Source organism: Scardinius erythrophthalmus (genome assembly GCF_964197995.2).
Source record: "Scardinius erythrophthalmus genome assembly, chromosome: 16".
NCBI lineage: Eukaryota > Metazoa > Chordata > Actinopteri > Cypriniformes > Leuciscidae > Scardinius > Scardinius erythrophthalmus.
Window position 1 is genome coordinate 8,473,122 of NC_138236.1, and position 12,298 is coordinate 8,485,419.

The 12,298-nt window shown below is 36.5% G+C and overlaps 1 protein-coding gene across 2 annotated transcripts in view; it reads left to right on the forward strand.

Annotated features, from left to right (window-relative positions):
- The window catches only part of gramd1a (GRAM domain containing 1A), a 33,755-nt gene that overhangs the window by 8,896 nt on the left and 12,561 nt on the right, over positions 1 to 12,298 (forward strand). For both annotated transcript variants that reach the window (XM_081389047.1, XM_081389048.1), the window contains 8 exons: positions 4,380 to 4,578; positions 4,883 to 4,903; positions 5,002 to 5,086; positions 5,222 to 5,325; positions 8,638 to 8,733; positions 8,867 to 8,947; positions 9,769 to 9,887; positions 10,437 to 10,692. In XM_081389047.1, coding sequence (XP_081245173.1) covers positions 4,380 to 4,578; positions 4,883 to 4,903; positions 5,002 to 5,086; positions 5,222 to 5,325; positions 8,638 to 8,733; positions 8,867 to 8,947; positions 9,769 to 9,887; positions 10,437 to 10,692 — 961 coding nt within the window. The remainder of the gene's footprint in view (positions 1 to 4,379; positions 4,579 to 4,882; positions 4,904 to 5,001; positions 5,087 to 5,221; positions 5,326 to 8,637; positions 8,734 to 8,866; positions 8,948 to 9,768; positions 9,888 to 10,436; positions 10,693 to 12,298) is intronic.

The window sequence follows — 12,298 nt, forward strand, 5'->3', positions numbered from 1 at the left end:
ACCACAACTATAACGATAACGACGATCACTTTCAGAAAAATTGTTTCCAGCTGATAAAAGATTAAAACATTGACAGCAAAAAGCTCGAGCATTTAAAGCGGCGGAAGACAAAACTGGCAGCGCGCTTAGAATAAACAGAACAATGTTGTCCACAGGTGTAGACGCTAATATTGTTATAGTTATCTTTCTTGGTGTGAACTAAGTCACATTTTATTATTATATTCAGAGAAAAACTAAAATACTGGTAAAGCGAAATGTGACAAACATTATAAACATATTTGAGTTCCCTCACTCCACAACAAAAAAGTATTAAACTAATTTATTTAACGCTAAAATGAAACTACACCGCATGTAGTAAATGCACTATACAAATAAACTCGGGATCATGGATCCCTGTCTCTTTTGGCAAAAAATCCAAATTTGTGCATGTTTTGCTTCCTTGAGGTTAACTGCATAATATAAATCAGTTGGGAATATAAAACACAGCACATTTCAGAGTGTATATATATATATAAAAAAAGTGATTTATATTTCGTACAATATGGTCTAATGTTTTTAGTGTGACCCCACGGTCGAGGTAAGATGCTTAGAGCAAAATTGTAGCTTTAACATTTATTCATTTAGCAGACACTTTAATCCATAGCAAATAGTAATACAAGTAAAAGTCTACTTAATGCTATATTTGATTTAGAATCATAAGTTGGAGTTTTTGGACACGGAAATCTGTATCTATATGTCTTGGCTTCCCTTAACCCTTCTTACTGAGATTATGGCAGCCTCTCCCTGGAAAACAGATTATGGAGACAGCCAGACCGCTGAGGATTATTATGCAATTTTATGATCATTATTAGTGCATTTAGGGTTAACCAACTTCGCAGTTTTTGATAATCAGAATAATTCCTTTCAATTTGAATGACTTGGTATCCTTGCCAACTCCAGGTGTCCAGGCCACCAGCAAAGCATTGCAATCCAGTTTTATTGACTCAAGTGCTTCCACATAAACTCTAAGCATAATCCCCTATGTGTTGGCTCTGCTGTGTAGTGGTAAAGAGAGGGCCACTGCCTCAAACGGTGTTGATTCCCTCCTCCACACAGAACAGCCTCTTTTCTCCTCCCCCTCCCCCTCTTACCCAGTGTGTAGGTTGCTTTAGGATAACCGGAGCGCTCATGGTGGAGACCGCGGTGGTCGTTGCGTTTTAGAGGGGGTCTGGTACCTCGTTTGGGATGGGGATGTTGAACGATCGCGTTCTGTTGGACTAGAACGGGCAGCAGACAAACAGAGGACGCGGTGTCTCCAATGCATTCGGCTTGTTAATCTGAATGTATCGTCTGTTATGTCGGCGCAGTGCCATATTGAGAGGCTACTGTAAAATAAACGTGGGCATCACGCATTGATTTGAGAAAACACCCAATGACATGTTCGAGTAAGTAGCAAATGGGTTAGTTATTTTATGCAATGCATGCTAATGTTGTATTGTACAAAACCGTATGCTAATGTTGTTTGACGATTCACTTTTATCAGTTGTTCTTGCATCACAGTGTAGTAGTAGGTTAAGGCGTTAACATGCATGCAACTGCGATTGCATCGCCAAACCGCACTGATGACATCGACATTCTTTCTGTTTGATCAGTCCAGTGAGCCCTAATGCACGTTCAGCACTGAGGATTAGATTGGCGCGTGCCGTAGTTTTACTTTGTGCAGGTTTAGCATGCAAATCGCGTTTTCGTCTTACGTTTACTTTATGTAAATTGCATTGGTTTACGCAGTATTGATGTCAGTAACTGAAGCTCGCGACATTCGTATTTTAGCTTCAGCATCGCAGCACCCATTCATTCTCTTGACGTTTCCTCAAGCGATTCGTGATCAAGTCGTTCAATTGAATCGGTTCTTTTGAACAAATTGTTCGAACCGGCTAATCAACTGGATAGAATCGATTCAAGCGGTTCTTGAATCAACAAATTGATTCATTCAACTGAGAACCTGTTGTTTCGAACATGCCCGACTCGTAATGACAATCGATGATTGAGCTAAAAGCATTGCGTGGAACAAGATTTAACTAATGGACAAAAACAACACTTTAATAGCCATATATCAGAAATAAGAGCACATTTAATGTACTGATAATTAACTTTTTATTACTTGATTGTGACAGTTTTGTCAACACACATGGTTTGCATGTCAATGACATTAGACTCTGATTAAAGTTTTTTTTTACCTTCTTTCTTTTTTCCGCTTAATTTGTTTGTGAAACTTTACATGAAGATTTGATGTAATTTGCTGTCAAAAATATGTTACCGTTAAATAGTTTTCAAAATGGTTTTTACTTTTGGGTGTTTATTCTGGAATTTGTTAGGATCTTATTAAATTTACATTGCATGTTGTTTTACTGCTCTGTTTTTTTGTTGTGGAATCGGTGTCACTGTGTTTTTGCTTACAAGTAAAACAGGAAATTTTACATTTGAAGCCTACTAGATCAAATAGTTAAAGGGATAGTTCACCCATAAATTAATTTCAGCCTCAAGGCATCCTAGGTGTATATGACCATCTTCTTTCAGACTAACACAATCGGAGTAACCTCTGACGTGGGATGTAGGAGCAGCGTAAGCTATGAGAGTAGATACTTCTCGCGGTCCAAACAAACAGGGCTTGGCAACAAACTGAAGCTCCTCTTCTCTTATATCAAAATCCTCCAACATTTCTCTTAAAAATTCTTGTTTTAGACTTCTAATTCATGACCGGTGTTTTGTTTTGCTCTATCCTCTGCACTTCAGTGTTCATCAATACATCATGCTTCGAGTCCGATTTCACTCTACCTAGAACTAGACTCGCGTACAGCCGTTACCAGAAGTCAGTGATTATAGTTTATAAATCTATAAAAATGTATATTTTTCTTACAAAAACCCATTGCTTCGCTTCAGAAGCCCTTTATTAACCCCCTGGAGCCGTTTGGATTACTTTTATGATGGATGGATGTGCTTTTTTGCACCATTAACTCCCATTATAAAGCTTGGAAGAGCCAGGATATTTTTTAATATAACTCCGATTGTGTTCGTCTGAGAGATGATAGTCATATACACCTAGGATTGCTTGAGGGCGAGTAAATCATGGGATAATTTTCATTTCTGGGTGAACTATCCCTTTAAGTGAGAAGTGTGTTCTCTGAACCCCCCCAGGCATCAGGCGTGTCTGATCAATGTCCTGAAGTGTGACTACTGTCTGTTATGGATTTCTATGGTAGTTTTGAAGGTGGTTTCAAAACTTTTCTTTCACTGAACATTCAGTTCGAACTAACTGGACTCACCACTCAAATGCAATATGTACAGGAAAACTTGTGGTCAAGGTTGCCAAAATATATATTTTTAGATGTTTCAAATGTCTTTAAATTAGTTGATTTTCATTAGTGCTATCAAGTATGTATAAAATACATATATAACAAGTCTTAAATGTTTTGCATGCTTTTTGTAGTAGCAAGTAGGACTGGGTGATTATTTAAATATTCACAATATATTCCTAATGATTTTTCTGGTGACATAAAATTAAGCAACATTGTGAATATATATATATATCTCATCATATACATGTACAAGTTATACATGAATTTTGAACAATACCCGTTCTTGTCTTAGGACAACTTTGATGAACTTTTTTGATCCACTGCAAATGTTGACTAATTATATATATATATATATATATATATATATATATATATATATATATATATATATATATATATATATATATATATATATATATAATATATACTTTTAATACATATCATTTTTTATTTTTTTGCTGCATCACCCAACAAGAACAAATGATATTAAGGATTGATTTTGCATGCCTTAAAGCCACTATGACAAAACAGGTCTCATATGTCTGCCATTTAAATGTCTCATCAGACTGATCAAATGCTGGCGAACAGATAAGGCTTTGTGTTTGTGTACAGAAGCCTCTATCTGTGTTGGTACCTTTATTTTACTGGAACAGGAATGGAATGCTTCTATGGAAACGATTGTTATTATAAATACACTCTTCATTCCTGGGCTTCGACCTGAACTTGTAATATAGGACCCATCCTGGACACTCCTTCAGTTTGTTCAGAGTGTGATGGCTAAAATTCTTCTAAATGACAGCTTGATTGTATTTTGAAACATATTAGAGACTTTAAAGTCGTACCTCAACTTACAACGGATGTTGTAGACAAGAATCAGTTAGTTGTAATGAGTACGTGCTGTTTGGTAAATAGTGGATAAACCTTGTCTTATTCGTTGTTTCCTTGTGCACAACCCTGATGCCCTTAAGGGCGGTTAAAGCAGGGTGCTGAAATGCCAGATGACTGTCTATCTCCTTTTTGACCTTAATTTTCCTCCGCCTCCAGTACAGCCAGTAACTCTCCGCGCAGCACTCCCGGCAGCTCGCCCTCTTTGCGCCGTCGTGTTCTGGGAGGCAGAGCCGGCGAAGGGGATACAGGTGTGGACAGAAGTGTTGGAGGTTCAGACAGTCCCCTGCCTCCTACTCCCTCCTCATCAACCTCTTCATACCCGCTCACGGCCCGCCACTTCACTCGCAATGCCAAGGTAAGCCACATTCTCAGCCGGCTTTTATGTTTGTGAAAAAAGTCTCTTATGCCCACCAATGTTGCATTTATTAAATAAAAAATGCAGTAAAAACTAATACTGTGAAATATTATTAATACTATTTAAAATTACTGTTTCAGAAGTAATTCTGATATGCGGATTTAGTGCTCAGTAAATATTTCTTATTATTACATACAATAAGACCAAAACATTTTTAAAGAAAGTAAATAGTGTCCATTTTGATTGTTTTGTTGAGAAAGAGTGTAAATTAAGACCCTTATTCATCTTTTCCTCTCTGTTTCAGAAAATGCAGAGCTGGTATAATGTAAGTATCCTGGGGTCTTCAGAAGTTCATGCCTCAGTGTTTTGTGCTTTAGCTGACCGTGCTGGTTCCCTCGACTAACTTCTCACTCTCATATATAGGTGCTCAGCCCCACATACAAACAGAGGAATGAAGACTTTCGTAAACTCTTTAAAAAGCTGCCTGATACAGAGCGTCTCATAGTGGGTGAGTTTTACTACTTCATGGGTAAAGCAAGCAGAATGTAATGAGTGATATTATTTTAAGTCTAGCACAGTCCTTGGAGTGATTATCTGATGATCACATGGCCTTTGGTTGTGTATATTTTATTTTTATGTCTAGATTACTCATGCGCACTGCAGAAGGACATACTGCTCCAGGGCCGTCTTTACCTGTCTGAGAACTGGCTCTGCTTCTATAGTAATATCTTCCGATGGGAGACAACGGTAATCCTCACATTAACTAGTGCTCCAACAACGACTCAATAATGAAAATAATCAACAATACATTTCCTAGTGGATAAACTTCAAGTATTTCATAGAGAATGCACATGAATGTCAGTCAAATGGGGTGCAAAAAAAAGAAAGATGCATATTTGTTTGGATCAAAACAATATTGGTTGTTTAAAAGTATTGTAATTTAAGGGAATTAAACATTAAAGATAAAAAAAAGTACTCTCTTACATAAAAAATAATTTGTAAGTAATCATACGTGGGTCCCGTTCTTCGTACATGGATTACCAAGTTATGTGGATTTTACTGTTGACGATTTGACATGAACCGCACATTAATTTGTATTGTGACAGCTATTATGCGGGTGGCTTGATGCTGTGCAGGGGATGCAGATAACCTTTCAGATAATTCTTTTAGATAAGAAATATGTTCTTGACATTTAAGGAACTTTGTGTTTAAGAGACTTTATGCTTTATAGCAAATCCGCTTCATGTGTAAATTTAAATGAATTGTTAATTACAATATGCTACTCTTGACACTGAAAAAAAGTGTAAATCCTGTACAAATACTAGCCGTGAAAAATGGAAATAATTGGGAATCGTGTAACAAACATTTACACATTTAATTTATTTATTAGAACTTTTGTCATTTTGCCTGTTTGGCTTTTTCCTCTTTTAAAGGAGAACTCCGGTCAATTTTAACATTGAGCTCATTTTTTGTACATTTGGAGTGCTGTCAATACAGAGAACAACGACAAAAATCGGTATTGCCTACACCGAGTTATTCTATTTTTAAAATTTGCACCCTGTTGACTTCAATGGGGCAAGTACTAAACCTGCTTTTAGCCTCTTAACATCTTTGATGTGTCATTACAAGTGCACAGAAAATGTGAGTGATTCCTTCTGAGTGAACACGAGTGGATCTGACTGCAGTAGATGTGAAAGAAATGTATAAAAATGATGTTATTTAAGCCAGCGCAAATACCTGTGTTTACATCCTGTTTTCGGGTGAAGTCCAAAGTAGTCGATTGCCGAGTTCACGCGCATAGGTTTAGTACCTATGATCACGCGCGTGAACTCGGCAATCGACTACACATCAAGGATGTTAAGAGGCTAAAAGCAGGTTTAGTACTTGCCCCATTGAAGTCAACAGGGTGCACATTTTAAAAATAGAATAACTCGGTGTAGGCAACACCGATTTTTGTCGTTGTTCTCTGTATTGACAGCACTCCAAATGTACAAAAAAATGAGCTGAAAAAAAATGTCAATGTTAAAATTGACCGGAGTTCTCCTTTAATTATGATGTCATTCCATTGCTTTTTTGATGCCAGCCAATCGCTGCATTGTTGATCATGGTTTCAAGTATCAATATATATTTGCCCTTTCCAATGAATCCAAGAACGCATAGTAATCTTAGACAACTTATTCCAGATTTTTTTTTTTTTATCAAATCAGCAAATTCGTTTGAAGAACCAAATTAACCAGAAATCAGTTATCACAATTATAAGATCTTTCATATGTCCAATCATTTAGAAGTATTAAGCTAGGTACGAAGAATGGACCCCAGGTTAAAGTCAATGTAAATTATGATTAAAATGTGTATCTTATATATGGATATAAATAATTTTTTGCACACATTGGGTCTCATTCATGAAACACGAGCAGAACGAATTTTTGTGTAAATCGTGTGTAAAGTGGTTCTGGTGTAAATTTTCGGATTCATTAACCCTTCAAACACCCAATGTCCCGCGGGCGACCCGTCGGACCACTAACAGGTCAAAATGTTCGTATTTTCCAAATGTTAGTTGGTACGAAAGAAATCTACACCTGCTCCCAGCCACGCGTAAATAGTGCGTTTAACATCCGAACGTTTTGCTCATTAATAAGGCTGCCTTTTAATTCACCGTAATCGGGTACATATTTACACAGCATTTTGAAAAAATATTATATATAGTAATTACATACGGTTTGTCTTTTTACTTTTATTACGAGAGCCAGTAATAGCATCTGCAAACGGAACACAAGTCGCAAGTTTTTTTTTTTTTTTTTTAGAAGTCCGCAAGTCACAAGTGTTGCAGTCAAGCTTCATGTCGAACCATTTACTTTTCACTTCTGGGACTGTTCGATTAACAGATGAAACTCCATTAACTGCATCTGTAATATGCTGCCAAGCATTTTTACCTAAAGCATTTAGGTATTACCTAAAAAATACTTTTTTTTTAGGACCTGACACGCCACTATGTACGCTTGAAAATAAAATGTGGCTTTTTAAACGAACTTCTAATAATAAAACTTCAATTTCTGCATCTGAGAAATTTCTCTTCTTCATTTGCTTTTGAGAAGACATGTTGAAATCCTTAGTTTCGTGTCATAATATGATGCCCATATATAGGCCTAGTTGTCAGTCGGTTTTAATGGGCGGGATTTATGGTAATTGCGAATGAGTGTGCACGCGCGTCTCATTTACGACTGATTGGAATTCATTAACCCACACACACATTTCACTATCAAATCTGACGTTTACGAAGTATTTGTGAATCAGGAGAAGAGTTTTCGGGAATGTCTCTACGCGCAAATCATTCACATATTTACTCGTATATTTACGAATGTTTCATGAATGAGACCCAATATATTGTATATATTAAACACAACTGTTAAAAAGTTTGGGGTCTGTAAGATGAATGTAAGAGAATGTTTTTGAAAGTAGTTTCTTATGCTCACCAAGGCTGCTTTGACTTGATCAAAAATATGGTAAAAATGGTAGTATTGTGAAATATTTTTACTGTTCAAAATAACTTTATTTTTATTTTTATATATTTTATAACGTAATTTATTCCTGTGAAGCAAAGCAAAACTTTCAGCATCCTTACTCCAGCCTTTAACGTCACATGATCCTTCAGAAAACATTCTAATATGCTGATTTGATGCTCAAAAAACATTTCTTTTTAATGTTAAAAACACTTGTGCTGTTTAATATTTTGTTGTAAACCCTGATAAATAAAAGAACTGCATTTATTTGAAATGAAAATGTAATGTAACATTATAAATGTCTTTACTGTCACTTTTGATCAATTTAATACATCCATGCTGAATAAAAGTATTCATGGAAATTTGAGCTGTAGAGTATATACTGAAACTTGCATATTTGGAATATCTGATTCATTAAAAAATAATCAACATATTAGTTGGTTTTAAAAATAATTATTTTTTTAACAAACCATTTGTGCGACCTCTGCTTTGGACAGTTAGCTCAGGCAAACTGTATTTGTAAACCCTTAATATTCTTTCTCCCTCTTTGTATCACCAGATAACCATACTGCTGAAAGATGTGACCAGTCTGACCAAGGAGAAGACAGCCAAGCTCATCCCTAACGCCATCCAGATTAGCACTGAACACGAGAAGGTACCGTGCTGCAGACATCGGATATGCATGCTAAAATTACCATTAAAGGATTTCTTTTGTTAGCTCCATTTTGAAACTCCCAAGCCAATAAATAATTTGCCTTTGATTAAAATTCCGATCTTACATTTGTCAGCACTTCTTCACATCATTCGGGGCAAGGGATCGCAGCTACATGATGATCTTCAGACTATGGCAGAATGCACTGATGGATAAGGTAAGAATTGCACTAGTGCACATTTTATTTGTGTATAAGACAGCCATAAGACATAAATCTCCTGTCAGAATGTGCGCTGTGTATTTGTCAGTGTAGACAATTTCATATGGCATGTGACCAACATCGCTTGGCCATCGGCCATAATAATTAGCATTTGGCAAGATGCAGGTGGTGACTGTACAGATGCATTGCAATATTCAGCAAGCTTGTCGGTTAGAATTTAACAATTATAAAAAGCTGCTGCAGCTTATTTTGTTTCAACTAACAGTTCAACAACTGCTACATTTGCTGAAATGTTTTCCTCTGCTTTAGTTAAAAATATAGTAAAAAAATCTGTCAAACGTAAAAATAACTCAAAAGTCTTTAACAGTACTTTATTATTTTTTTAGATCATATGCATTGTTCCAAACTAGTAGGCATCACAAAATTGCATTTATTTTACGTGAGTAAATCATTTTCAGAATGCATTGCAACCAATGGAGTCAATGGAAATGTTGCTTATAAATATACTTTTTATTTATTTATAAAAAAAGTAGTTAAATAATATCTGTAATTAAAATAATGTTATTAAAATATAATCAAGATGAAAATAGTAAATGAAATATACTATGTCACACAGTTTTTGTAATGCATTCTTTGTCCTTATTACACTGTTTGCTAAAAGCATTAGCAGGCTAATTCATGTCATTAAATGGCGTTTTAAAGTCGTAAATCAGTCATCACCTCTTGCCTCACAGACATGCTGTTTAAGCAATTTTAGCCTGTAAGACTCCATACCGATCTTCTACTTGAAGTACTGATATTATATTTCTCATCCACAGACTCTGTCTCCTAAGGAGTTATGGCACATTGTTCACCAGTGTTACGGCACTGAGCTAGGGCTCACTAGTGAAGATGATGATTATGTCTCCCCTACTGCTGAACATATGAACGGCCTGCTGTGAGTCCACACTGAGAGGAATCTGTTTATGAAATTTTATTTATGAAATTTACCTGATAAACATAAGGACAGACAGAAGGTCACTGTGTACCTGTATCTTTATTTTTAGGTTTTGGATAAAAAAGGCCACAATTATATACATGACTAGAATTAAATTGTTTAATACATTTTATGTATTAAAATGTACTTATCTAGATAGATAGGTAGTATAGTAGACTTATCTATCTTCACCACATACATATACATACACTCCATATTTTTTTTTTTTTCAAATCGGACGTATTCTATACATTACTTGAATTATATAGTTGCAATCTAAATTATTCACCCCCATTGCAATTCAGGTTTATTGGCAAAATTTACAAAATTTTGTTTGCAATGAACAAATCAAACAAAAGTAATTGAAATAGCTCAACACAACAAATGACATTTTTGCAGCTTGGCTTCAATAAATAATCAGGGTGTTCTGTACATTAGACTATGTCTAGTAGCAGAAAATGTCCCCTTTAACACGCCTGACACCTGCGTCTCACTGTCTCTGTGCTGTAGGCCAGGTGAGGAGCCGGTCTCCGTCACTGACCTGCTGGATCTGGGATCAGTGCCGGTGGCTCTGGTGGGCTCCTCTCCACCCTCGTCTGCCTCAATTCTTCCCTGTGCTTCAGGATCTTCACCTCCATCCACCTCTTCCTCTTCCTGCCAGCCTGTGGAGGTGCCATCTACCCGGGCCACCTTCGAACCTGAGCCCAGTCCAACCGGCTCCCAGAGCTCACTAACCCCAACCACAAACACTGGAACTGCCCTGTCCGTAAGTGTCAAGCTAATGTGAAATACCAGTCAGCTTGGTTATGCTTAAAGGTGCTGTATGTAGGATCCAGCGGCCTCTAGCGGTGATGTTTCAGATTGCAACAACAGTGCTCGTGCGCGTGCTCAAACTCAAGAGCGCGAACGGCGGCCACACTGAGACTTTCAACACAACGGAGAAAGCATCACACAACATGCTGGAAACTCATGTTAACTCCCACTGCAACATTACCATAATAGGCTACTTTTATCAGCTTGACGTACAACTGCTCCATGCTCGTACCATGATAACGTTACATTGACTGTATTTTGCCGACATGTGGTGTTATCTAGCATTATTTTACTAACTATTTGTGTATCTTTCACAATCAGCAATGTCAACATAGGTCAATGAATGAAAACGAAAACGGTTAGTCAACTAGACTGGACAATTTCAGTGTAACAATAAGACAGTAGGAAGTAATATTACTGTACTGAACATGTCTGGAAATGTGTATTATAAACAATATGATAGTAGTGGGATGAGTGACGTTAGACAGTAGATCTAGTACATAAAATAAAAGTTACATCCTAAAGCACCTGCTTTTTGTTATCATGGAACAGTCTTTTGTATTCATTTCATGTCTTATGTATGTTATATTTTACCTTGCTATTTCAAAACGGAGGTCTCTCCATAATTCAAACGCTCTGCCGATGTTGATCCGTGTTTTCGTCCTGAGTCGATCCGATTGACGTTTGGCCTGACGAGCTTCAGCAGATGTATATTATATATATATATATATATATATATATATATATATATATATATATATATATATATATATATATATATATATATATATATATATATATATATATATATTTTTTTTTTTTTTTTGGAGTTTGTGTTGGAGCCTGTGTTGGAGTCTGTGTTGTGCTGGAGGCAGGTCATTTTTTGGTGTTATCAGACTCCATGTCGTTAGCTGCAGTGCAGTTGCAATAGACTGTAGGCTCGGGAGCGCGCATGCACGTCACATCCGGTGGATTTCGCAGAAAATCCGACCCGGAGACTTCACATAAAAATAGGAATACTGGCCTTCAGAGGTAATAGCAAAACACGAAAAGTGGATCAATGTAATGTGTGATTACAACCCCTTCACAGACGGGCAATAAAAAAAGGATTCATTTTATAAAAAAAGTTACATACAGCACCTTTAAATAACATTACAATGGAAGATTTATACACAAAAGGTTGCAAAAATCCATTGATGCACTGTGATGCATAAATATTTTAGAAGTATGCTGCTTGTGCATAGTATGCTACTTAGTTTCTGGGTGTATCATTGAGTGTCATTTCTTTTCTATTAATCTGTTAACAAATCAGTCTTAATGAGTGCGTTTACATGCTTGTTCTTAAACCGATTATGCTTAAGCCACCGACAACGCGTGTGGTCATGTAAACGCTTTTTAACCATTTTTCTTTATCGGCATAAGGTCATAAACGGCTTAATAATGAACCAATCGACAGAGCTAGATTTTTTCCCCTTACTCTGATTTCGCCCCAGCATTTAAACAGCTTAACCTTCGTTCTGTCGGCTTATTTAAGTGTGCATGTGTGATATGTGACAGGA